At 33.4% G+C, this 27,443-nt stretch overlaps 1 protein-coding gene across 1 annotated transcript; it reads right to left on the reverse strand.

The window, feature by feature from the left end:
- Positions 1 to 2,832: 2,832 nt before the first annotated feature.
- LOC143225661 (salivary peroxidase/catechol oxidase-like) lies at positions 2,833 to 26,784 on the reverse strand. The gene is made up of 16 exons (XM_076455468.1): positions 26,688 to 26,784; positions 24,683 to 24,736; positions 20,078 to 20,230; positions 18,938 to 19,064; positions 18,176 to 18,387; positions 16,464 to 16,634; positions 14,476 to 14,655; positions 14,143 to 14,244; positions 13,438 to 13,548; positions 11,673 to 11,870; positions 11,134 to 11,270; positions 10,820 to 10,987; positions 10,024 to 10,226; positions 8,886 to 9,055; positions 6,094 to 6,202; positions 2,833 to 3,270 (listed from the first exon to the last, which is right to left on the reverse strand). Exons 1-16 carry the CDS (start codon positions 26,776 to 26,778, stop codon positions 3,189 to 3,191), a joined length of 2,268 nt encoding a protein of 755 aa, XP_076311583.1. The 5' UTR covers positions 26,779 to 26,784; the 3' UTR covers positions 2,833 to 3,188.
- Positions 26,785 to 27,443: the final 659 nt, after the last annotated feature.

Here is a 27,443-nt window from a genome sequence, read left to right on the forward strand (position 1 = left end):
CCAGAAGCTTCTATTCAGTAAGTAACCAGAAGCTTCTATTCAGGAGTGATGTGTAACCAGAAGCTTCTATTCAGTAAGTAAGAGTGATGTGTAACCAGAAACTGATATTCAGTAAGTAGGAGTGATGTGTAACAAGAAGCTTCTATTCAGTAAGTAGGAGTGATGTGTAACCAGAAGCTTCTATTCAGTAAGTAAGAGTGATGTGTAACCAGAAACTGATATTCAGTAAGTAGGAGTGATGTGTAACCAGTAAGCTGCTATTCAGTAAGTAGGAGTGATGTGTAACCAGAAGCTGGTATTCAGTAAGTAGGAGTGATGTGTAACTAGAGGCTGCTATTCAGTAAGTAAAAGTGATGTGTAACCAGAATCTGCTATTCAGTAAGTAGGGGTGATGTGTAACTAGAAGCTGCTATTCAGTAAGTAGGAGTGATGTGTAACCAGAAGCTGCTATTCAGTAAGTAGGAGTGATGTGTAACCAGAAGCTGCTATTCAGTAAGTAGGAGTGATGTGTAACCAGAAGCTGCTATTGAGTAAGCAGGAGTGATGTGTAACCAGAAGCTTCTATTCAGTTAGTAGGAGTGATGTGTAACCATTAAGCTGCTATTCAGTAAGTAGGTGTGATGTGTAACCAGAAGCTGCTAATGAGTAAGCAGGAGTGCTGTGTAACCAGAAGCTGCTATTGAGTAAGCAGGAGTGATGTGTAACCAGAAGCTGCTATTATGCAAAAACGGCTTGTTTGGGTTGAGAAAATATTTTACATAGAAGAGCGAACAACGTTTCGACCTTCTTCGGTCATCGTCAGGTTCACAAAGAAAGAGGTAACTGACCGGAAGGTGACCACATGTTTGGAAGTGGTTGTGTAACTGAGTGTCGAAATGTAGAGGGCGGTGTTAGATGTTTGAATATATAATTTTATTTATATTATATTAATATAGGTATAAAGGCGTTCCTTTATATTGGTTTATTTTGGGTTTAAGTTGTTGTATAAGTAAGGCTTCTTTAATTTTGCGTTTGTTTATGTTTGTTTCTTTATTTAGTATTTGAGTGTCTTCTATGGTTATGTTGTGTTTATTTGACTTGCAGTGTTCGAAAACGTGTGAAGGTGACTTTTTATGTTCTTTGAATCTGGTTTCCATTTTTCTACTTGTTTCTCCAATATAGAAGTCGTGGCAGTTATCACATTGTATTTTATAAATAATGTTGGTGTGGTGTTTGTCAGTGTAGTTTTTACATAGTATAGAATCAGTTTTGTGCCTGGTTTTTGAATAAATTTGGTATTAACTTAAATGTCATATTTTGTTACAAGTTTTTGCCAAATGTTGGTTATTTGTCTGCTGATGTCAGGAATATATGGTATGCAGCAGTATATGGTTTCGTGGTTTTTTGATTCGTGAGATATATTTACTTTAGTTGGTTGATTTTGCTTTCTGTGTAGGTGTGTGCTTATAATGTTTTCTACGGTTTGTGGAGGAAACTTATTGATGTTGATGAAGTATTGCTTTATTTTGTCTAATTCATCGTTAATTTTATCTGGTGAGCATAGTTTTATGGCTGTGTTTATTTAGTTTCTTAGTATGTTGAGTTTTTGTTTTGTTTCATGTGCTGAGTCCCAAGGAATGTATAGTCCAGTATGGGTGATTTTTCGGTGGATTTCTGTTTTGAATTGTGTGTCGGTTCTTGTAATTTTGAGGTTAAGAAATGATATTTGATTGCTTCCTTCCTGTTCACATGTGAAGTTAATGTTGGGATGTATAGAGTTAATGTGATTGAAAAAATTAAGTATGTGTTCTGTGGATGTGAATCCCGCAATCAACAATTTCAGACATAATGCTCTAAACAAGACATAAAAATATTATCTTTAATATCTTAGCAAACAAACCAAACTCTCTAGTCCCAACAATTACATCATTCCCAAAACGTTAACCTAAAATCACCAGAATTATACTGAAGAAACTGAGTAGCTAACAGGAAATCTGGCATTATATTTTGTTTATTGGTGCACTGTCACTGCATTCAGTCAATATATCCCACCTTTAAATGGTTTCAAAATAACGAATCTTCCATAGTAACAATTAAGAAACAGACTTCTATCCCTCTGTTACGCTGTAATAATTCATTAAAACGTTACTTTAGAAAGTAGTCTTTGAAAAAAGCATTTCTTGGAATGCTGATTTTGTTTTTATATGAATTATAAAAAAATATAACAATTCTGATAACAATATCGGGTTCTCCACGATGTGGTTGGTTTTGAATTTCGCGCAAAGCTACACGAGGGCTATCTGCGCGAGCCGTTCCTAATTTATCAGTGCAAGACTAGATGGAATGCAGCTCGTTATTACCACCCACCCCCAACTCTTGGGCTACGCTTTTACCAACGAATAATGGGATTGACTGTTACATTATAACGCCCCCACGGCTGAAAGGGCAAGCATGTTTAATGTAATGGGGATTCGAACCCGCGATCCTCGGGTTTCGAGTCGAGTGCCTTAACCACCTGGTCATGCCGGGCCGATCGTTAGATACATAATAGTTTTGTAAATCAACGTTTTTTAGTTTTTATTTTTGCGTAACAAAACTGAAAGAGATATAACAATCAAAAGCGTGTTATAAAACATAAAACAATGACTGGTTTAAAGACATTCTACGTGGTTCCTGTTCCATTGTGTTTTTAAGATGATAGCTATGATTTCAAGGTTTTTGATGAACTATTTTCCAAATTTGAGTTGCTTATATTTACGTTTGTTTAAATCATACTTTGTTTCAGAATGTTACATTATTCTGTTTAACAGAATATTAGTATTATGTAAATGTACATAAAATCACCGTTCACTTTAGGCTTCAGTTACTATTTTAATATTAAAGTAGTTGATTACACGCATTGGATGGAGATGTAAATAATACAAGAGTAAATAATACATATTTATATATATTTAAACACATAGAAATATATACACACGTTTATATAATCTTAAAGTTTTAAGCTGATTTTGTTATTTTATGAATTATAAAAAATATAACAATTCTGATAACATTTTGCTTCACACTATCAATTTAGAGTCAATTATTTCAAAATGGTTTTTCATTGATATCTTAACACTTGTAAACCTAATTACACTGAAACAAAAATTAAAATAATAATGGCGTTAGTTGATTTTTATCATAAAACTTAAGAATTTATTGCTCATCATTTAAGTACAAGGCATGTGACTCTTCCATGGTTTAAGATCAACTCGTGGGATCTCATGGCCATCACATGACACCAGAAAATTCCTGTAAAAAGAAAGAAAATATATTTAATCGGTTTATCAATAATCCATTTCATGAAGTTTACACAGCCATTCTATTCACATTATGAACACCCTCCTCGAACGAATAAAATCGTATATTAATGCAAAAAACAAATTTCAGGAAAAATTTATCTAGCCAGGAAAGGCTCAGAAAAGAAAGTGAAACCCATTTTCTGATTGTGCCACTTAGTTTCATGTGGTATTAATGAAATAGTTTCTACTGATACGCATAATCTCACATCATAAATTATACAATATTATGTTTTATTCATTTTAATTAAAGTATAATAAATTACTACTTTCAAGTAAAAGCACCGAGCCTTTAATTTATCTTAACTAAATGTTTTTTGCAGTTTTAAATCGTAAAGAGCTAACATAATAGGTTTTTCGTTACAGCCTTAAAGGGACAGATTGTGGTGAAGCGAAGGAAAACAAACAACAAATAAACAAAGAAAACCTGACGATAGAGCTTAGAAATAATTATTTCTGTCTGTTTCTGGAGGGGGACTATATATTGCCTTTTATATTGGAGTTTTCTTCAGGTGAAACAAAATTAAAGTTCTTAACTGTGTACCGTTTTTCTCTTCATTAGTATGGTTTTGTGATGGCATATTCTTGTTTATCTGTCTCTCCGTGTCAGTAGGCTTGTCTTGAAGTGTGTTACGTGAAGGTTCAATCATTTCGTGTAGTTTGGTAAAAAATGCTGACTGTCCGAAGGTTGAACGACATCAAATTCTAGATACAGCTTACCATTGGTAAATCAGGAAAAAATAAAAGACCCTTTTACTTAACATTACACAAACCTACATTCAATTCTGTGTTATTTATGATCCAAAACTTGACCGAGGGCACCACTGTAGTGTATTTAGAATGGAGTTACCACAAAAGAATCTACAACAGGAGGTTGCTGTTCATTCAGCTATTATCAGAGCATTGAGTTGTAGGTGTACTCAGTCAGTGCTAGAAATGGCAGAGATTATTGGTTTGGTTTGAATTTCGCGCAAAGCTACACGAGGGCTATCTGAGCTAGCCGTCCCTAACTTAGCAGTGTAAGACTAGAGGTAAGGTAGCTAGTCATCACCACCCACCGCCAACACTTGGGCTACTCTATTACCAACGTATAGTGGGTTGATCGTTACATTATAACGCCCCTGGGACTGAAAGTGCGAACATGTTTGGTGTGACGGGGATTCCAACCCGGGACCCTCGGATTACGAGACGAGTGTCGTAACCACCTGGCCGTGCGGGCCTGGCAGAGTGTGTGTGTTTTCTTATAGCAAAGCCACATCGGGCTATCTGCTGAGCCCACCGAGGGGAATCGAACCCCTGATTTTAGCGTTGTAAATCCTAAGACATACCACTGTACTAGCGGGGGGCCGCCTAGCAGAGATGAAGGAAAGAAAGAAAGTTGCTAAACCATTTGCTAGAGTCATCTCTTATAGAGACCACTTCAGTAGTACAATGTTTATACACAACAATAAACGTCAGTATGTAAATGAGCACCTCCGAATCTGTTCCATATACATTTCCATATTTCTTGAAGAATCAGCACCAAAGTTGGCACAGTTATAGAAAGGTTATGAGAGGGGGGTTGACCCCCATCAAATTTCATGTTGATAGAATTCTTGAAAACTGTATGTCTTTCTTTCAGTACTGGTACCTTTATGCATTTGGGGTTTATCATTTTAAGGACAAAAAAATAGAAGCACAATTTCCTATACTTTGTTACAAACGAATTTTTATTACCCCAGTCCAACGGACGGATACTCCAACTAAAAGATTGTCATAGATAAGATTGTTGGTGATACAAATATTGGTACAAATAGTTTGAGGACTAAAATTCTGGTGATACTCCGTATTCTTTAGAACGATGACGTAAACGAGCAAACTGGGGAGGAAAACTGTTTCTTCTAAAAACAAGATAACCATTTCCAAGAGTTCATCCAGAAGACTTCACGAAGGATAGACTACTCGTACTGTAAGCAGGAGACTAGGCCTGAAAAGCCCAAGTTAGACGTGAGAATGTGTTCTCATAAATTACTGTGCGTGACTGAAATGAGCATGAACATCCATTGTCAAGAAATGTGTCGCAATTAAACTTAACTTACTGTATAGTTTCTTAATAGTCGTATAGAGATTTCAGAGGCTATGTGCCCATTTAAACGTGTCCATAAAAACAAAGTTAAGACATTCATGAACATCACATTCATCAGTCACAGCGGAGACTGGTAGAATAATGAACTTGGAACAATGAACATCATCTTATGAATTATCCATTCAACTTATCAAAAGAGAATCTAATTTCTTTCTAATGTTTCGGTTATCTCAAGGCTTATCTCTAGAATATTATTTTTATTTTTGGCTTAAAATTAATTAGTATAAAACTTTGAAAACAAACGGTAGTGCTGGTATATTTGATCTGATTGTGTACTATTTAATTACTTGCCAGTTTATTCTTACACATAAGTGTGTCTCTCTCTTCACATAAGATTTCCACATTCAAATTCTTGTGCAACTAATTTCCCATCCTCAAATGTATCGATGCCACAAAGCAACGGCTGTCATTTAGGCCACGTTTAGGTCTATACATAAGACTGACATTTAATTTAAGCAAAACGAAATTAACCTATTTTAAGTTTTTTGTGATAAAAAACTTTTACTCGGTAATAAAATTATTCATTACTTTTAAAAAAAGAGCATTTGTACATGACATTGAGTTATATTCTTCTATTGTGATTGGTGATCTTTGAAATATCTGTGTAACTATATGTATGAAACTTATAAATTAATAATAGGTAGAACTTACCATCGATATTCGGGTTGCAGGAATACTACTGGTTGTATCTTCTCAATGTTTTCACTATTGTCACAGATGATTCGAGCTAAGCTACTTTTTCTAATTTCTCTTAGCTGAGCTAAAGAGTAATAAAACATTTTATTATCCTGATACTGATATAGACCACAGTACTGACATACAAGTGCACTTGAAAATAAAGTATTCTAGCTGTGACACTTAGAACTTGTAGTTTTAGTTTTGCTTAACAAATTTTGGTTTGAATTTCGCGCAAAGCTACACGAGAACTATCTGTTTCAGCCGTCCCTCATGTAGCAGTGTAAGACTAGAGGGAAGGCAGCTAGTCATCATCACCCACCATCAGCTCTTGTGCTACTCTTTCACCAACGAATAGTGGGATTGACCATCACATTATAATGCCCCCACGACTGAAAGGACAAGCATGTTTGGTGTAACGGGGATTCGAACCCACAACCCTCGGATTACAAGTCGAGTACCTTAACCACTTGGCCATGCCGGGCCGTACAAATCTTGGTATGACTTTGGTTTACCCCAGTAGTCAGCCTAATGTACAGCTGCTATTATTACAATGGGTTAATGCAACACCTGCTAAAATTCGTACTTTAATTTGTTCAAACATAAGATTGTTTCCTGACGAGAAACTTTCATGTATTGCAAGGGAAGTCTAAACATATGAAAGGATTTTTCTTTTAGATGTTAAAAGGTATGTTTAATAATTCCAACAATGAAACTAATTTTGAAATTATTTAATGTACGTTCTTGTTTTCGAATTTCGCGCAAAGCTACACGAGGGCTATCTGCATTAGCTGTCCTTAATTTAGCAGTGTAAGAGTAGAGAGAAGGCAGCTAGTCATAACCACGCACAGCCAACTGTTGGGCTACTCTTTTACCAACGAATAGTGGGATTTACCGTAACATTATAACCCCCATACGGCTGAAAGGGCGAGCATGTTTCGTGCGACGGGGATTCGAACTCGAGAGTCTCAGATTACGAGTCGAACGCCTTAACCCACCTGGCCACGCCGGGCCATTTAATTTACGACCTTTCAAGAAAGTAAATAAATTAGTGTATGAACATGTTTAATTTTCTTTTGACAATTTTTGTAACAGAAATACATACTCTCTCAACTTTTTTTGTGAATCTATCTTCCATAATTGGATCCACTGTGAGAAAGACAGCCCTCATTAAAAGTATTGATATTTTATAAGAATAAATGAAAAATAATTAATCAAACTTTTGCTTAAACGTAAAACTTGTGTCAATGTCTCTTTATCATTCACGCAAGTTTGTTTGTTGTTTAATCCCGAGGCCACGTTTGACCGCTGAGGCACCTTAAATGCTGATGCATCATGGGTGAGTTTCGGACAGATATACCTGATGGCGCTCATTTCCTCTTCAAGTAGCCGTCCCTAATTTTGTTGTGAACAACAAGAGAAAAGGCAGCTAATCAACACCACTCCGCCGACTCTTGGGGTACTATTTTACCAACGAACAGTGGGATGAATCAACACATGATTTCTTCATGACTAAAAGGTTCAAATACGATCGGAGACGAGAATATGGTCCAGCGACCTCTATCAGGCCAAGTCAGGTTCTGGAAATTCTCTTACGCGACACAAAGTATAAGAACAAGCACTGATAATATTGTTAGTTTCTTGTATCTTTTACCAGATTACAGGAAAAAATGTCAAACTACATGTTTTTAGAACGCACTCGACGAGATCTGTTCAAATATGATCTCAAATACTAATTTTAACACTGGCTTTCGTAAATATCTGAACTTTTCATGATTTTAGTTACATTTTTTAATAAAAATATGTTATACACCTGCTTCAGTTTCTCAGATCTGCTTGTTCCAATTAGCTTATAAATAAGTCAAACAAGTTTCTCTCCAGTACTCCAACATAAAAATGAAACTCAAAATGGCATAAACAAGTTTCACAAGTTAATATTTATTCGGCATTCCATCGTATTTCAGTACTGCTTCACACGTGGCATGTTTTCAATAAATTTGTACAGATATCCCTGAACTATTAATTGCCGTTCTCCTTCGAGTACTTCAAAAAAGTTCATCTTTCGTGTTTGACTTGTGATCTTTCGTTAATCGGTTTAACTCAGCCCACAAATTTTAAATCAGATTGATATCAGGTGAATGACCTGGCCGTTTAATAACATCAATTCTCTTGTTTCTAAGATATCTTTTAACGAGGTTATAATTACAGAAATACGTTTTCAATTATTTTGTAGTATAATTAGAACAAAAAGATCTAAGAAACTACAGTAGGTGCACAAAACTTTATACTAAAAAATCATGAATTATTTAGGTATTAACGAAAGACTGTTAAAATTAGGACTTAAGATCATATTTGAACAGATCTCATCAAGTGCATTCTAAAAACATAGTTTCACATATTTTTCTGTCATTTAATAAACGATATAACAAATTAACATTTTCGGGGGAAAGCACTTTTTTCCACCCCCTGTAGGTCTCTAGTGTCTTACGAGTCTAAGTTCCCCAGATGGTTAGTATAGCTTTCCCAGGTCAAAGCTACTCAATGGACTATCTATAATTTATCAATCGACACGATTAGAGCCCTACATTTTAACACTGTAATTCCGTAAACTTAACACTGATTCACGGGGTGACACTCAAGATGAAATCGTGTGAATGTAATGATCCCACAATTTAAAAATAATTCAGAGAATTTTATTGTTTATTAGAGATCCAATAAATTATTATTACAAGTAGCTCCGAAAATTACGGTCGTTTTTCTGTACAAACCTTCTGTAAAAGACGTGTCCAAACCACCGTTTTCGAACCAGAACCGATCTCCTAATTTCAATCTCCGAAACTGCTCAGCCACAATACACGCAAAAGTAGGCCCCAAGGTGGCGCCAGGAAGAGAATGTTCGGCAATACCAGCTGGGAATAAGTCTATATCATCGACGTTCCTAAGTAAATATGAAAAAGTGCTTAAGTATTATTATAGCTTAACTGTATTGTTCAAATTATTTAGTGAAGATATGTGACTCAAATTTAAAACTGTATTTTGTGGTGACTGTTAACCTGTTCACTCTTGAAACAAAAATTCGCCGTAAGATTTTTATTGAAGATTTAAAGATTTTTTCAATAATAAATTTCGTGAACGGGGGTGGAAAAAAAGTGCTTTCCCCCGAAAATGTTAATTTGTTACATCGTTTATTAAAGGACAGAAATAAATGTGAAACTATGTTTTTAGAATGCACTTGATGAGATCTGTTCAAATATGATCTTAATTGTCTACACTTAAGATAGGAATAGAACCCCTGATTTTAGAGTTGTAAATCCAAAAACTTACCGCTGTACCAGCGAGGTACTCGCAAACGTTCTGTCAATCAAGATTTCTTTTTAAAAAATCCATAATTTTTGCTGGTTCGTTCTAAACAACAACAACTTTCTAGGCCTTGGAAATTAAAACAGTTGATTAACGAACTGCTTATTCATACAATTACACGGTTGTCCAATTTACATGTTAGACTTATAAAAAATTAGAAACTTCAAAAGATGTAAATGTCTTAGTAAAACAGTTATGAAAACAATTTAGTTTTAGCAACTAAAATTATAAAATTACAGTTAGTGGCAGCTCCTTAAAAGAACATAGCTGTAAATTAAACATCATTTTGTTTATTTCAACAAGTCATTATATGTTACATTTTAAGAGTGAAAAAATAAAGGTAACTTAAATTTGCCAGATCAGATCAGACATACGTAATGATGCTTCAACTGATACGTGGGAAGCAATAGAAAGGATCAATAGCCTATAGGATTGGATTCAAGGACATGAAGAATTATATTCAACTCACTTGCATTATTTCAAATACCTATTCATTTATTTGAATAAATTACTGGTTTTATAAGCTACAATAATTATCAGCAGAACCTGTATAAACTTTCAAAGGCTATCACTGATGCCGGAGTCATCCACATCAATAAATCTTCAAAGTTCCGAGCCCTTGGTAATCCACATTTTTCCCTCCAAGCATTATAGCCTGGAATTCCATGGTCCCGTCCACGTTGAATGTTCAAAGCAATAAGATCCATCCCGAAATTGTTACCGGCAGGTTGAAAGAGGTGATTGGTTAGCTGTACAAGTGACAAAAAACAAACAGGTAATTAATTTAACATAACGTTCTAAAGTGTGATGAAAACTGGTAGTAGCTTTTTTAAAACTCACTTTACTATCGTTTATATTTTAAATTTTATTCTATCATTGAATGTTTCAGTGAACTGGGTAAATGAAATATTTTTGAACTGATTGCATAACCAATTATGAATTAAAACTGTTATGCCTTTTAACACATATCTCCCCAGTGTACTGTTTGCGTTTTGTCAACTGCGGGGAATCGAGCCCCGGATTGTAATTATAAATATGTACATTTACCGCTGACTACTAGGCTCCTTCAGTGTAAAGAAACAGCAAGTGAATATTCATTAATATTATTGTTTCTCAGTGTTTTACTCCAAACCATACTGATCAAAATCATCAAATATTATTGTTCATTAAAACACTTATTCCTTCTACACCTTTATCAAAACTGATCAAAATTAGAGTTTCTACAGTTATGCTTAATTTATCAGATATTGAATATTACAGTTACGATATAGTAATTATGAAATAATGAACAAAGTCAAAAAGTGTTTCAAGGTAATTAAACATTGTTAATTAATAAACCAACCTGCTCAGTGACAAATGAATCAAACTGTTGAGCAGGCTGCCTGAATAAACCTCGCAATAAATTGTCTACACTTCCAGGACTATACATATGCATAGGATTGAAGAAAACACTAGATAAAGGCAGTTCGTTCACTACTGTACTGGTTTTGTCTACCATCTTTATGATTCCCTGGAAAAAAACGAAAACGATTGAGTGAATCTTTCTTGCTGTAAACGTATCATCAAACATCATTATTTATGAACCATGGATAAATTGATAATTGATTGAATAAATGGCTTCGAAATTAAAACTGTAAGTATTAGATACACTCTTACCTGCACAAGAGAATGACCATATCGATAAGCGGCTGAAGCGAAGCCATTAGCAATACTAGGGTTGATTAATGGGTTGTAACAATTGCTGAATCCATCTGGTTTTAACAACAAATCGAAAGTTCTCATCACTTCTTTACCTAAAATGATTTATATAATACTTACTGAAAACTGGAAAAATATTTACAATGAAAAAATGCAAATTTTTCATCACTTCCATTAAAATTAAATAGCATACAAACAGTGTTTTATTATTGTGTTATTTTATAAGTCAGAGCAAATTAAGTGTCTGAAACATATATATTTTCAATATTCATCTTGTATAAAGTACATAATGTTAAAGTTATTTCAACACGAAAATTAAAATACTACTTTTCATAATCCTGCTCATTAAATGATCTCAAACTTACAAAAGTTTTAATAGAAGCATCCTAATCTTAAAATGTGTAACACCTTTTGAAAATTTCAGCTGATGCGGTCTAGTATTATTAACATTATAAATTTGATTGTTCATTCATCACTCCCAGTAAAACGTTTCTTACCTAGTAGTAGGGGTAAGAATTCGTTGAACACTATGTGCTGCATCTCTGCGCCCACAATACGTCGAGCTTCTTGGTAAAGTATCTCATCATTCCATCCTGGGTTGTAATAGGCCAACAACTTAGCTACTCTGTTATGTTCTCTCATCCAGATGGTGTGAAGAATTGCTAGGTTAATTTGTTCGTTAACTCGCTCATCACCTGTTCAATGTCGTTTGTAGATATCAAAATGTGCATATTTGGATTACTCTCTTAGCAACGACAACATGGATAAGCTTATATGTAAACTTATTTTTGTTTAGTAATGTGAACGTGACCCAACCTTACATTTAGATAACTTAATGTATTATACTTATTTATCTTTCCACTCATCATGAAATATGTATATTGTTTGAACGATTATTTAGCATAATATACTTGAATCAGTAAACCAGACTGGCTATATAATAAATATTATAATATTCTTTGTCATATAAATTCTTTATTCAGACAATTACAAGTACGCTGTTTCGCATTATGTTACATTCTCATATCGTTAACCTCTGTAATGCAAAGCTTACGATGTTAACTGTTACTAAACAATATTCCTAAAAAGTTATTTATTTTTACGTAATGAGCTTAATACTTTACTTGTTACAACAACTTGGATAATTCATTAACAACTGTATCACATAACATCAGATATGTTATAATTGCAATAATTCTAGAAATATTAACTGTTACAACAACAAATTCTAGAAACTTTAACTGTAGATACGGTCGGTGTAATAATACGTTAATTTTACAGATGTTAACTGTTGCAAACCTTAATTCTACAAAATATTAACCGTACTTGAAAGGTGTTGCTAATGGACTGCATCTATCTAGAAAGTTTTGGACGAAGCTTCGAACTGCTAGAACAGATAATTTACTAGGTTCATAACAACAGCTTTCAAGTCTACTCTCTTTTGTCTAAACTTTATCTTGAGCAATAACATTAACTGTTACGACATTTTAGTTTTTCAAATGTTAACTGTTACAAAATGTTAATTCTATAAACGTTAACTATTACAGTGGTTTTTTACATTGTATTGAAAAAATTATGGAGGCTCAGCACGTCATTTCAGTCTATTTTGCAACGTCCAGTCATGCTACATCTGTCAACCATGCATCTTGAAAATAGCCCTGCAGCGTAGTTTACATTGCAAAAAGTTCCCTGTTGGCTTTCCTCAATGTATCTAGGTACATGTTATTTATCCAGTAGTTTACAATCAATTGCATTTCCCCCAATTCTGAATATGTGTATTATTTGTAAACACTTATATTTCACTCAAAGCAATGTACCAAAAATATTCGTTTAGAATTTGATTATCATTGTCAAGTATATCCTGATAATAATGACTTTAAACTCTTTTTGTGCAAAGTGTTTAATTATCTTGTAAATAATTGGTTTTCCAACTATTTTATCTCTTTATTAACACAGAATTACGTTGGTAAATAAAACTTATCTAGGCAAATCAACCCTTCAAATTATTTTATTTCATTAATTTTATATAATCATTTTGAAAGCTATTTTATTACATTAGTTTGAAAGGGCATTAGTTGTTTTTTCCTCTTCTTCTTTCTTAACAGTTATCAAAGTAAAAAGATCAATTTGGTTAATCTACAAACAAACCAGATCGTTTTAAAATCAACATTATTGAAATGGTTATTCTGCATTTGAATCAAAGACAAGTTCTCTGTTCATAAATATCGTTAATTTAATGCTTAAAAATTAAATGAAGGAGACCTGCTTCAAAACACGAAAATCTGCTGTTGTTAGGTGTTTGACATTCCTCGTTTACAGTGGTTCGTGGAGGTAAAAGTTCAGTATTTCCGAAACACGAACTACGCAACAGTCCTGTAGGAAAAAAAAAAATGTAATAAATTACTAAGACTTAATGTAACGTTAAAATGACGATCGTGGTTACTAGATCGAATGTTAAACCCTGCTAATGAGTCTTAAATTAGAGAAGTAATTTTTCAATATGGGTATCATGGTAAACTTGTGAGTATATTTCTGTGTAGAATATACATGCACTCACTCATTAATAAAATGGTATCCATTTGGACTGGTTTCACGTTTAAGTATGGATGCTTATTTATTTAATTTCTGTTCTATTAAATAAAGCTACTTGAATAGAAGACCGACACTTTTTGCTTTAGGCAAAATTACTATTATATTTTATGTTGGCATATATGACATCATAAAAATGTCATGTATTAACTGTTAAGAAAATTGTATCCTTAGTAAGTTATGCCTCAAAAGATAAAATTGTGTGAAGTTTAAAACTGTAAACTCAAATTGTGATAGATTTATCCCGAATACAAGTTTCGAGTACCCCAAGAACTGGAATCGATTAAAGTCAACAAATAAAATCACTAAAAATAAGATAGTCTTGTTTCATTCCTCATATTTTATTACATATTTACTAAAGGCATCTGTTTAAGGCACCATTGATTCCACTTCTAAGTTCTTTCGCCTGTTCCTCTGTAGATCCATAGATGGTAGAAGCATCAATGAAAGCGGTTAGTTGATTTAGTTGTTCACGCGGACCTGAAAGAAAAATAATTGCTTGGCTGATCAAATGTGTAATAAATACAGCAATTAGGAAAGGCGTCTCGAAGTAACTTGGTGATCTTAAATGCTTTATCTTTGTTTATGTTTACCGTAAAATCTAAAAGAGCAGTCGAAAAATAAAGTAAATTTAGTCTTCCAGTAAATATTGCGACTTTTTGTTGTTTCGAAAGAGTCAAAAAAGGGTGTAAGTGATGTTGCGTTTCTTACCCAAGGTACAACCTGGGCGTGGCGCTGGGGCTGATCTAACAAATTCCATGCACGTTTCACGGTACCGTGAGAAGAAAGGATCATCCTCGGGAATGGAAATTTCGAAGCAAGCTGGATGACGGAGCTCAGGTTTCTCCAGAAATTCTGGTTCGCAGCACACTATACCAGAGCCGTTGCTACCTAGTGGACAACAAAGTATATAGTCATAATAACTTACATGCCCTTTGATACCTTCATGTATCATGTTATTTAATGTATGAAAATAAAGTACATATTAAATCAATTTTAAGTTAGCGACTTTGTCAGTTTAATCTCGACATATTTAATTTTGTCAGATATACACTGCACAACAAAGTTTTTGCTTCTTGAACACTGTTGGATGTTCCTTATAGATGTTTGGCTGCTGATCACGAAAATCACATCCAAATTTGCCCATCACGTACCGTTTCATCAAAAACTTGGTTTCACCAGGACATTGCTACAATGGAAAAACGATATCAGGGCAACTGGAATCCGTCAATGCTTGCTGACTACTGTCGGACACTGCAACGTAATGCACTGGACATTGAATACGAACGAAAATCAGGAGCAAAACACTTTTAATTATATTGAACTCAATAGCGTATTAGAAACATAAACGCAATTAAATACGTTATTGCCGGTAAACAGTTAACTGTCTGTTTCTCAGAGTTCCTACGTGATGAAGTAAAATCAAAACTATATTTGTGCATACCCACCAGGTACTTGTCAGAATCAGCAACAAGTTTTCAGGAAGCAAAACTTTTCAAGAAAATTGTTGTGCAGTGATATATTCACTAATGTGAGAATGTCCTACTGAATCAAAGACTTTACAAAACACTTCAGTATTTTATCTGATCAGTTACATATAACATATTGCTTGTAATTATAAACTTCATCTGTTCACAAACAAAGGTTGGGAATTATAAAGGTTCCACTGTTACATATTATAATTTATCTCGGAGGAGTTTCCGATTTATTGTATTACGATTTAAAATGCTGGAAATTTTAATTTTAATTTATAAGTTAATTGAATACTTATATTATCAAATTTATGATATTTGGCAACCATATCGATACATACATTGTTTTTTTTTAACACAAATATACTTTAATACACAAACAACAATAAAGTTTGTAATAACGGTTATTACGGCTACTTGTTAGAAATAATAATTTATATACAACATTTTTACAAACTTACAAACAATACTGAATCTTCTATCTGGTCTTCAACTGAATCTTTTATCGACGGTTCACTGAGAGCAAATTAATTCGACGTTGATACACAGCTACAATTCACATGGTGGGAAAGCTACCTAGCTTTATTCTTGGCTGTACGCACGCGGTTTACAAACTCACTATTCGCCTAGGAAGATTTATAATGTTCTCGTAGAAATACTAACGTCCGAAACTAGTTCTATAAATTGAAGGTTTTTAATGTTCGAAATGTATAAAGTACCTGGTCCAATACTGTAGCTTTCCGATTAATAAACGTTTATTACAATTAAAGCTTCCGAAGTTTATAGAATACTGGCTGTGGCGAACTAAAAACATTAAACTGTTTCCCTGCGTGTTGCGTTGATTACCTTTTATAAACTTGAGAGAAAGTTTTCTAGAAGTTTCAGCCTAGGCAACAATACAAGTATTTTACACACACATCGTACTTTGTTGATTTTTACACTCAAAAATCATCCACAAATAAAGCGAAAAGGTGGAACCTGTTAATACACATTTAACAATATACGTTGCATGCATTTCTAAATATATATTAAACTGAAACAAACATAGGTATTAAAATAAATGTACAATATTAAATACGTTACACTGGTTTGTGATAACAACATAATTTACTCCATAGAAATGTATACGTATATTTGCTTATATTTCAAACCATTCAGTTGTTTAAACTACAACTTATTTTTGTTTTTATATTTTGCTGATAATTCCATCTAACTTTAATTACTTACCTCTTGTTAAGCTTGCTAGACTCAAATCATGATCAAGAAACTGTGCAAATTGCATAATTAGTAACGTTAAATCTCTGTCAGGAATGTTCACGTCTCGTGATGTCGTAACAGAAACAAGTCGTGCACTAGGTAGAGGGCCACAGTCACTCGCTATTCGTGGATTTCCAAGTCCTATCAATACGTATTGGTTGGTTTTACTGTGACATAAGTATTGCACAGGTAAATGAATCTAGAATATAAAGTACAGACATGAAACTGTATAATTATGTTAAAAAGATTAGTGTTTGATAAAGAAGAGCTAACATAATTTTGGAAGACGTGACATATCACATATACCCGAATTGTATGATATGTTTATATCATGAATATACCTTCTTACATCTCTAGGTTACAGTTTTTTTACGGTTGTGGTTTGTGCAAGTAAGCCTATTGTTGAGCTTTAGCAAATACGACTTTGTTTGGTTTATTTCGAATTTCGCGCAAAGCTACACGAGGGCTATTTGCGTTGGCCGTCTCTCATTTAGAAGACGAAAGGAAAGGCATCTATTCATCGTCACTCTCCGCCACCTCTAGGGCTACTCTTTTACCAAATAAGAGTAGGATTGATCATAACGTTATAACACCACACGGATGAAAGGGCGAGCACATTTGGTGTGACAGGGATTCGAACCTGTGACCCTCAGATTAGTTTAACGCCCAAACTTAGCCATGAATTAGTTGTCTCTATAGTTAATGTCAGTCTAAGTTGTCTCTATGTTAATATTAATGCGTTATTCATAATTATTGCAGACATTTTGTAGAAAACGAGAATGGTGTAAATATTTTTAACCCAACATCGAACATGTTAACCCAACATCAAATACTTAATCTTTGTTATCACAGCGGTTTATTTTAACACGTGCTACCACTTTAAGTAAGATTATAGTGTTTCTTATATTAACAGTTTAAGCATTTTGTACGTATTAATTGTCCTATTGTACATGATCAAACTTATGTTCTTTGATTATTTTAGATTAAAGCATAACATCTAGCTTTGTGCTGTGATTGTAAAAGGATATATACATATACTTTAAAGCTTTTTAATAGCCAGCTTGACCAGTTTTGTTAAACTGTTCTATAAACTATACACTATATACAAACTGTGTTTTATATTAAAGAACGAACTCACTCACATTTCATTTTTTTAGCCGCGGGTAAGAGACTCATAGAACGGTTCCGAATTGTTGTTGTTTTTGAGTACAAACTTTCAGCTTATAGCTCCGTCATCTCTTGAACAATTTGAGTTCTAATTACAATTTCTGACTCAGAAGGAAACACCCTCTCGATTAATGACGTCAAATATTTTATGTATTAATTTATTCTAATCCTGCCTAAAAGAATTTCACGTGCCGTGGCTATTGAGAAAATTCTCTCTTGTGTTTTTTTTTATCACGGTTATTTTCTAATACCTCAAAAATTTAACAATACTCGCGTATGACTTGTGTTTTTTTTAGCGTCACTGTTAGTAACTATAGTCTTAAGAGATCCCTCCTAGTAGTACGGAGGTATGTATGCGGACTTATACTGTTAGAAACCGGATTTCGATACCCCTATTAGGCAAAGCACAAACAGCCCTTTGTAAAGTTTCGTGCTCAGTAACAAACAACAGCTCCTATGGGATATCATTACGTCATATTCTCAGGCGTTGTTTTAGTGAACCTGGTAATACTTACCATCAGCATAATCCGGCTGCAACAATCGGACAAAACCAGTGAAGGACTTGCCCCACGTGGGGTTCAGTAAGTTGTTACAGCTGCCATCCAGGGAACGATATTTTGTTAACGTACAAGGCTTTAAGGGTTTACAAACTGAGTTCATCACAGTATCCTTCAAATTGAATGTCATAAGTCCATAGTTTAACTGATCAATGTCCATATTGGGGTGACTGAAACAACAAAAGATTTTCGCGAATAGAAAATTCACCCATAAACATATATTGCACGTGATAAAGCATAATAAGTCTATCATTGAACACAATTTTTTGTGTTTTTTTTGCAAACATGTATATGTCTTTACGTACGTATCTTTGAGTATGTGGCTGTAAGATTTATAAAATCTACGTAATTAACGCATGTTTTATAAGGTCTGAACCACTCATCAATAAGAAATGAAAATAAATTAGCTTCATATTATTTTGACATGAGTTCTTATACAGTAGACCCCCTACATGACATATATATATGCTTAATACTTGCATATAATTTCAAATAATCTACACTAGGATACGTACGCGTGTAAATTTGTACAATCATTTTTCATGTAATTGCGAAGTTTGATAATAATGCTCACATATTATCTTTAAGCTACAGTTTCAGTGTTCAAAACTACAGCTACTTAAAGTAGTTCATTACAGGTTAACCCTAAAAGCCTTGAACAGCTTCGTTAAGCAACAGTCACTTTGTTGAAAAAAACATATAATTTTTAAATCTTCTTACAGATTAGCCATTTTCTGAGATACTCTCAAACCAATGAATCCATCATCTGCTAATGTCTGAGCGAAAGCGTTCTTTCCAAAAAACAATTGATGCAGGAATGCAGGAGTATTTCTCTGTGTAATAAAACCTGAATGAAAAAAACAACAGTTTACTAACTTCAGATATCAACGATAGAACATCAAAACAGTCTGGTTTCTCATGAAAAACTCGCTGTAAGGCGCCATTATCTTCAGTTACTGTGGTTTTAAAAGGAAGGTGATTATTTAGAAGAAAATATAGCAGATCTGAATCTTTGAAAAATATCTCTACTGCTCAAAAACTATTACCAACTGAAACCTAGCAGTTAATATACGTCACAGATGGGAGAAAACTTGTTATAGTCGTTAAACCTATATATTTCTAAATAAGTTTCTCTAAACTTAAACAAGCAATCAATTTTTTGTATTTTATAGATTCTTTACTAATGGTTATAATTTCAACATACGTATATTAAAAATATTAAATTTTGGTCAGCTCTGTAACTGAAAGCCACATATATTTCACGTAGACAACAATTCATGACATGAGAAGTTTTTACAACATTGACTATTAAACGTTCAAATCTAATACCCCTCGGATAATTCTTGTGATATCTTATAAGTGTATTTAATATAAGGTAAATGTAAAAAACTTCCGTGAATACTGCATAAAGTTAACCCTTGATTTGCGGCTTCTGTAAATCTCCCTATCACCTCATGCAATGGGTCATTCAAAATGTTGCGCGCAAAAAAATTATAACATCATAAGATGTCAACCGCAGTCACCTACGTGATCATCATATGATGTCAATCGCAGTCACCTACGCGAACACCATATGATGTTAAACACAGTTGAAGGATTAAAAAATGTTATCGCAGTATTCAGTACACAGACACACAATTTAATCGTGTAAAACCCAAGCAAATATTTTGGGTTTTCCATATTAACGTGATAAAACACTCCTGGTCTCAAACTTTAGAGGTGTTACAAATCATTACCACACAAACATAGATAAATAAATTAGGTGGCGTCTGACACTCAAATAATAAGACATTTATTTCTAAGACCACTTCCATGGGTTCTTTTAGTTCTTAATTTCTAAACGACTAATATTAATCTTACCTAGCCCCAGAAGCTTGTCTTCTAAGGTTTTTATAGCCAATAAGTCTTTTTCTGTAGCTCTAGCAGAGTCTTTCAGCTCACGTTTGCTTATTGTTGGCATGTTAACCAGTTTATGAGAGACCAAAGAGGGAACCCGAGGTATATGTATGTAACCTAGACATCATTATTATAAACTTGTATTATAATAATTAATAATAAATACATGTAATGTAATCTTATAGCAACATCACACACAAATCACGTAAACTCCAGGGACAGATACTGTAAACTCTACTAACTAGAAAACGTTTCTGCTTTCATAGTGGGAGTGGAATATTGGTTAGAATGCTTAGACTGTAAATTCCAGATGCGTCTTTGGGCCGTGAGTGTCTGTAAGAGTTACGATCAAGTCCCATTATTTGTGCCTTCCCTTTGGAATTGATCAGCTTATAATAAGGGACTACCACATGTATATATTCTTTTGTGTAGCTTTTCCAGAAAATTATCTAACAAACAAATAAACCTTTATAACGACATCTCTTAATTGTGTTTGAAGCTAAATACAAAGTAACACAATGAGCTATCTGTGCTCTTCCTACCACGGGTATCGAAACTCGGATGTTAGTGTTGTAAGTCCGCTGACATATCACTTTGCTACTGGGGAGGGGTAGGGGACACGTCGTTTAATATAAGAAAGCTCTAACTCTTATACGTGTACTTAAAGTTATTAATTAGGGACAGTAACATGAATATAAGTTGTTCTTCTCTTAGTAATATCTATACTGAATGTGGAAGTAAACATTTTAAAATTTAGTACTTGAGGGAAAGTATTATTAATATTAGATCTAAATTCTACATTAGTGTCTGTATTTAAAAAAAATGTTTTGTTATTGATTACGTATGAAATTTATCAGATAGTTATGTTATGGACTGGAATACCTATCATGGTATCGTTTCATACGTTTAGTCTTCATTTCTCGACAATTGTCTGAATTATTGATCCGTTCTTACTATTGTTATGTGTAGGCTTAAAACTATAACGCTGCTGTCATTCCTGGCTTTCCTATTGTTCAGAAACTCTTTTAATTAGAACATTTCAAATAATTTCCTTTTAATTACGGTGATTAATTAACGTAAAAATGGAAAGAGTTTAAGAATACGGAGTAATATTTTTTTGGAACTTAGTTATGTAACTTCTCAAAGTGTTTTCACATGATCAACCAAAATGTTTATGAACATGTTAAAAAAAATTTAAGTTAAGTAACAGTTGATATTTCCGGCTCTTTTATTTCGTAAATATTTCTTGGTCTGGTAGTAAAGCCAAAATTCATGCTTTTAAAAATTTAAAGAAGTGTTAGAAACACAAACAGTATAAAGTAAAATTATCTATTCCAGGTTTGTATCTCAGAACGGCTGTTATGGGTGTTAACACTTTTATTGATAAGGAGAGAACAATGTTTCGATCTTCCTAGGTCATCTTCAGGTAACCTCTTTCTTAACCTCTCCTTATCAATAACAGCCGTTCTGAGATACATTTTTACTTCAAATGGGTTTCTCGTCACCAAGAATTCCAGGTTTTTGTCCACATATTTAAATGAATGAATACGTGTCAGTTAAACTGCAGTAGACACACAGGTGAACCTTAGCGCATTTTACTTTGTTATTTACTCCTTGTGTTGCTTAATGTGACTATAAGGTGGAACGTTTCAAAACCCAGAAAGCTCTGTGTATATATATATATATACGTGTGTGTGTGGTCTCTCAGATGATTTTCTCTACAACCAGTTGTATTTGTGTGTTTGTTTGAATTTCGCGCAAAGCTATACGAGGGCTATCTGCACTAGCCGTCCCTAATTTAGCAGTGTAAGACTAGAGGGAAGGCAGCTAGTCCTCACCACCTACTGCCAACTCTTAGGCTACTCTTTTACCAACGAACAGTGGGATTGATTGTAACATAACTCCCTCACGGCTGAAAGGGCGAGCATGTTTGGTGCGACGGGAATTCGGACTCGCGACTCTCGAGTCGAGCGCCTGAACCACTTGGCCATGCCAGGCCTCACGTATTTGTATCAAATCAACAGTTAAATAAAAACAGAGTTTAGTAGACTTGCATTATTATTATTACATTATTTAACGTCATGTCCTGTTTCAAATCCTTCTTAGTGTTATATTAAATGCTGCAACTTTATTTTACACACGTGGACTTTGACTCTTTTGTTTAAGTTGTACTTTATCATGGCGATAGTTCACAGTTAGTATCATAGTTCTCACCTTGTTTCACTATAATATAACGAAGATTGTATTACCTCAAAAACAACACTTCATTCCTTATGCAGCGAAAAATAATTTGGTGGAACAAGTCCAGAAAACTTATGTGCATCGTTATACGTCATTCTTGTTTCTTTTATATCCGTTCCAACTGACAATTTAAAATTTAGTACAAAGTTTATCGCATTCAAACAAACTATGTTGGAATACATTTTCGAGCTGTAACCATATAACGTTTTTAAAGTCATGAACGAAATCATGATCTCAATTCGTATCCACAAAAGGTGTCATTTCTCGTAATTTCAGAAGAGATGTTTGATATCAATTGATAAAAAAACTGTTTTATTCAATTCTCAGCTACTGGAAACTGTCAAAACCATTTTTTTTCCTGTTTATACTATTGTTTTTCCTCACGGAGTAATTCACGAAATGTGTAAGGAAGTTGAAACATAAATTGTTTATAAAAAAAAATTAGAAAAAAATTACAGCAAGGTTAAATCGGTTTTCTTACAAATCAGTTACATAGTTTTTTGATGTTTACATAAAATAAAACAAAATGTATTCACATCACCTAAAAGCATATATTTCCATTTCATTTCTTCATTTATCTTTACTGGATAATACAATCCAACCAGATGTAATCAGATCCACGAGTCGTTGTTCGTTTTTTCAGTTTTTGAGTCAGGGAACAAAATCAAGAAATCAGTTTGTTTTTCATTGTTCTATTTTTTTAGAAAAACAAAAAGCGAACACGGGACTGATTTCCTTTTTTCGTTTTTCGGTTTTTAAATAAGAATGAACAACGAATCAGTTTCTTTTTCGTATTTTGGTTATCGGTCGTGTAATTACTAGTAACTAGTTTTTAATTTGACGCATGATTTATAATTAATAAGATACATATAATACAGATTTATATGAACGTTCGTTTATGTTGTAAAAAAATTGACATCATACTTTTTCACGTTATCTTTATATGTTTTATTCCTTTAAAACGTATTTAGAATATTTGAAAGTTTGGACTAGTCTGACGATTTATTTCTGGTACTTGTTGCCTTACCTTTGGAACATGTTAATACACGTGTTTTAACTATTAGGTTTGAAACGAACGAAATATTGGTAAATCATGTTATGTAGTTATTCGGTTTTATCTAATTATCAATAATTTGTGTTTGATGATTGTTAGTATATGATTGATATATATTAATTATTTTGAATTTCACTCTCTCAAAAATACCAATAGAATAGTATACTATAATACTTTTGCCAGACAGAGTGGATAAGGCTCGGCATGGCCAGGTGGATAAAGCACTTGACTCGTAATCCGAAGGTCGCGGATTCGAATCCCCGTCAAACCAAACATGCTCGCTCTTTCAGCCGTGGGGCGTTATAATGTTACGGTCAATCCCACTATTCGTTGGTAAAAGAGTAGCCTTAGAATTGGCAATGGGTGGTGATGACTACCTGTCTTCCAATCTAGTCTTACACTGCTAAATTAAGGACGGCTAGCACAGATAGCCCTCGTGTAGCTTTGCGCGAAATTCAAAACAAACCACACTGGATAAGATGTAGAATTTTTTATTATTCATCACATTCATATATATAGTTCATTTACTTCACTGTTTATTGTTATTCAACACAAAGCGATGCTGTATTCACTTTTAGAGTTATCGGTCCTCGACCAAAATATAAAGATTAGCTGGATTTGTTAGGCATGGTCTTATAATGTACCGGACGGTAGATCATAAGAGTTCGATACATTACGCTACTAAACACGTTCCAGAATTTTAGCTTTCTTTACGTTTTGAAATGGATAATCAATCACGTTATTCAGACACTGTGGCGGCTGGTGATCCTAAAATTTCCTTGGTTATGGTCAATGGTTTGCAATTAAGTAGGTCTATACAAGGCCAGTACAGGCCTGTCTTCAGCTTATTAAGGTAATGTTCAAGTTAAACATTTCAAATCTAAGTTCCAGTTAAAAGTTTAAAACCACTATATAAAAGCCCCCAGTGGCTCAGCAGTGTGTCTGCGGACTTACAACAATAAAAGCGGGTTTCGATACCTGTGGTGGGAAGAGCACAGATAGCCCATTGTGTAGCTTTGTGCTTAATTCAAAACAACAAAAACCACCATATAAAAAACAAAAACAGGAGAAATGCATCAAATACTGAAAACACTCATATTTATCTGATAAATTACTCCATTCAACGTTCTTTTTAGTACTTTAAATATATAGTTTTTAATATATTAAATGGATAAGAAAATAATACAAAATAGTATGACAGCTTTCTCATGGTAGCAAACATTTAAACAGCCACCAATGGCTTTAAACATACCTTTATCTTCACATAAACATACCTTTATCTTCACAAGCATAAAAGTCAGGTGTCTTCACATTGTGTATGGAGACGTCTAACAAATCATAAAACATTATAAAATGATTGTAAAATTGTCTAAAACTTTACATCTTCAGAAAGTATTTTCACTGTGATATATCGACTAAAGTAGGAAATAAACTACAGGTAATGTATTTTACGAAAGCCTATCATAGATTCATAAACAGTATATTTGTAATGTAATCATTCCAAAATATGAAACAAATTTCAAGGATTTCGCGTGCAAACAATGGACAAATGCGTGGAAATTATTGTAGAACTGTAAAACAATGTATCAGAACATTGATTAAACACAGTAAGTTTACCTTCATAGAGTACTGTTCCTACAATTTCATCTGTTATAAGTGATTAAACACAATAAGTTTACCTTCATAGAGTACTGTTCCTACAATTTCATCTGTTATAAGTTATTAAACACAGTAAGTTTACCTTCTTAGAGTACTGTTCCTACAATTTCATCTGTATTAAGTGATTAAACACAGTAAGTTTACCCTCATAGAGTATTGTTCCTACACCCTTGTGCAAATTAATTGAAACAAATGGTCATTTTACAATATTTTCAGCATGGCGGCCGGTGTAGGCTCGCTAGACCTGCTGATTTCCTTTAATAGTCATGTTTTCACACAGACGGCGTCATTAGCTGTGTTTTACAGTACGGTCAATCTATTTTTGGGATATATGACTGTTCACACTGCTTCATCTTTTATAAGTATCAACCTTGTGAAACTGTTTTATCACCGGTGTTCTAGTATACATTATGCTCCAATAACTTTTTTTTTTTTTACCAATTCGTAATGAGTTCCCTTTTTCTACCATCAAATTACACTCGATTGTAAACATAGAGATTTTTAAAGGCTTAGTACCAACTGATGTGATGAGAATTACTAGATTCTACTGTCCATATGTACAAAAATTGTTTTAGAACAAACTGGCACCATTCCTGTAGTTATTCTCAATTAGAAGCTATTCACATGAACTGTTAATGAAAAAAGTACGTAATTAGAGTAGTATAATAAATCGACGTTCTTAACTTTACAGCGGTTAACAAATAAAAATACCTAGCCATGAGATGGTTACCTCTATAGTTAATGTTAGTCTAGGTTGTCTCTGTATTTTAATTAATGCATTGAACATGATGATCATTAATTCACTCTCTAAAGTTTTACAGTTACGTGGGAAAATATAAACTATTGCTGTCTATGTTTTACGGAATGTGAATGGCATTGTATTGAGACTTTGGAAGAAAGTTTATACCTGGAGTTCAAAGCCCTAACACGAACATGAAACGTTACCTGTGGTGTTTTGTTTTTGTCTTTGTTTACGTCTAACATATAAAAGTTTCTGTAACAATCATTTTAACGTCCGTTAAAGCCATATTTTGGTGTTTTGTTTTATTAGCTTATTTGCTTTTTTTTCTCTTATTTCATTATTTTTTTCAAACTTGCTTTAGTGACCCAAGGAAAATAACAAAATCCTCGAATCACTGTAAACGGGATTCGAACCCGTAACCCTCAGATTACGAGTCGTGCGCCATAATCAGCTTTCCATGCCCCGCCAAAACAGGTTAATACGAGTGGTGGCTATAAAAACAACAGAATTTTGAATAAATATCTTCTTTTAGTTCCGTCTTTCTCTGTGTTTTGTTTAACAACTATCAAAACTATATCATTATTTTTCTAAAATTAAACTTAGTATAATATAGAAATATTATAAAATAATATTAAACTATTCACTTTCGAGATTACCTAAATTATCTTCAATCTTTCGAGTGAATATTTTACATGAAATCTCATATCAATATTTATTTTACTATATTTCTCTTCACCTTTTTTTTTTTTTTTTTACTTAATTAGCTGCTAAACGTCTTATTCCATTTATTATGTTAAGTAATTTCTACAACCATAGAGGAAAGGCGGTGTATGATACAGAAGGGTCAAGAACAAGCTATAAATACAAAAGTAACTTACCAAATGCTTTACTTCCAAACCTATAATAGAGACTGAACGTGAAAGCCAAAATAGTCATTATAACGACGGCATTTGTAATTGCGATCTCCATCGTTGTTTTCTGTAGGTAGAAACGTTTACTAACAGCTATAATACCACTTTAGAATAGTTGTAGGGAAAAAATCAAAAACAATTTTTAATTGTTATTAACTTACAGTTCTCACTACCAGAATCCTGTGCTACGTGACATCGCTTACACAAATTTAATAGTAGTGCTGTAGCACACATATCATTTATTAATGAAGAATTCTGTCAACACCAAAACTGTTCAGAGAAATACTAAACATAACAGACCTACAAGTAAATCTTAGCTATTATTCGGCTTAAAACATTAAGACTACTGTATAATATAAGGTAAAAATACTTAAATGATTCTACTTATATGCAGCATAATAATATACTAAATTAGTAAGACAAATTTTATATATATATATACAACTTAAAATCGTGTATCACTGTTTCACATGAATTTAGTATCTCACTGTAATTTCAAGGAACGAAATAAAACAGCTTTTTCTGAAGAAACTATACACATGTCAAGTGTTTCTAAAGGCTAAGATTTGTTGTAAATGTAAAAAGTCACATGGTAGTTCACATAATCTACTTTTATAGCTTTTACAATCATTTAAAAGCAATTTTAGAATCACCTCTGTAGTGATGAATTGATCTATAGAACTGGAAAACTTTAGCTAACTTCTCCTTTCGTAGATACAAAAA

This window comes from Tachypleus tridentatus, chromosome 9, assembly GCF_004210375.1.
Source record: "Tachypleus tridentatus isolate NWPU-2018 chromosome 9, ASM421037v1, whole genome shotgun sequence".
Classification (NCBI taxonomy): Eukaryota; Metazoa; Arthropoda; class Merostomata; order Xiphosura; family Limulidae; genus Tachypleus; species Tachypleus tridentatus.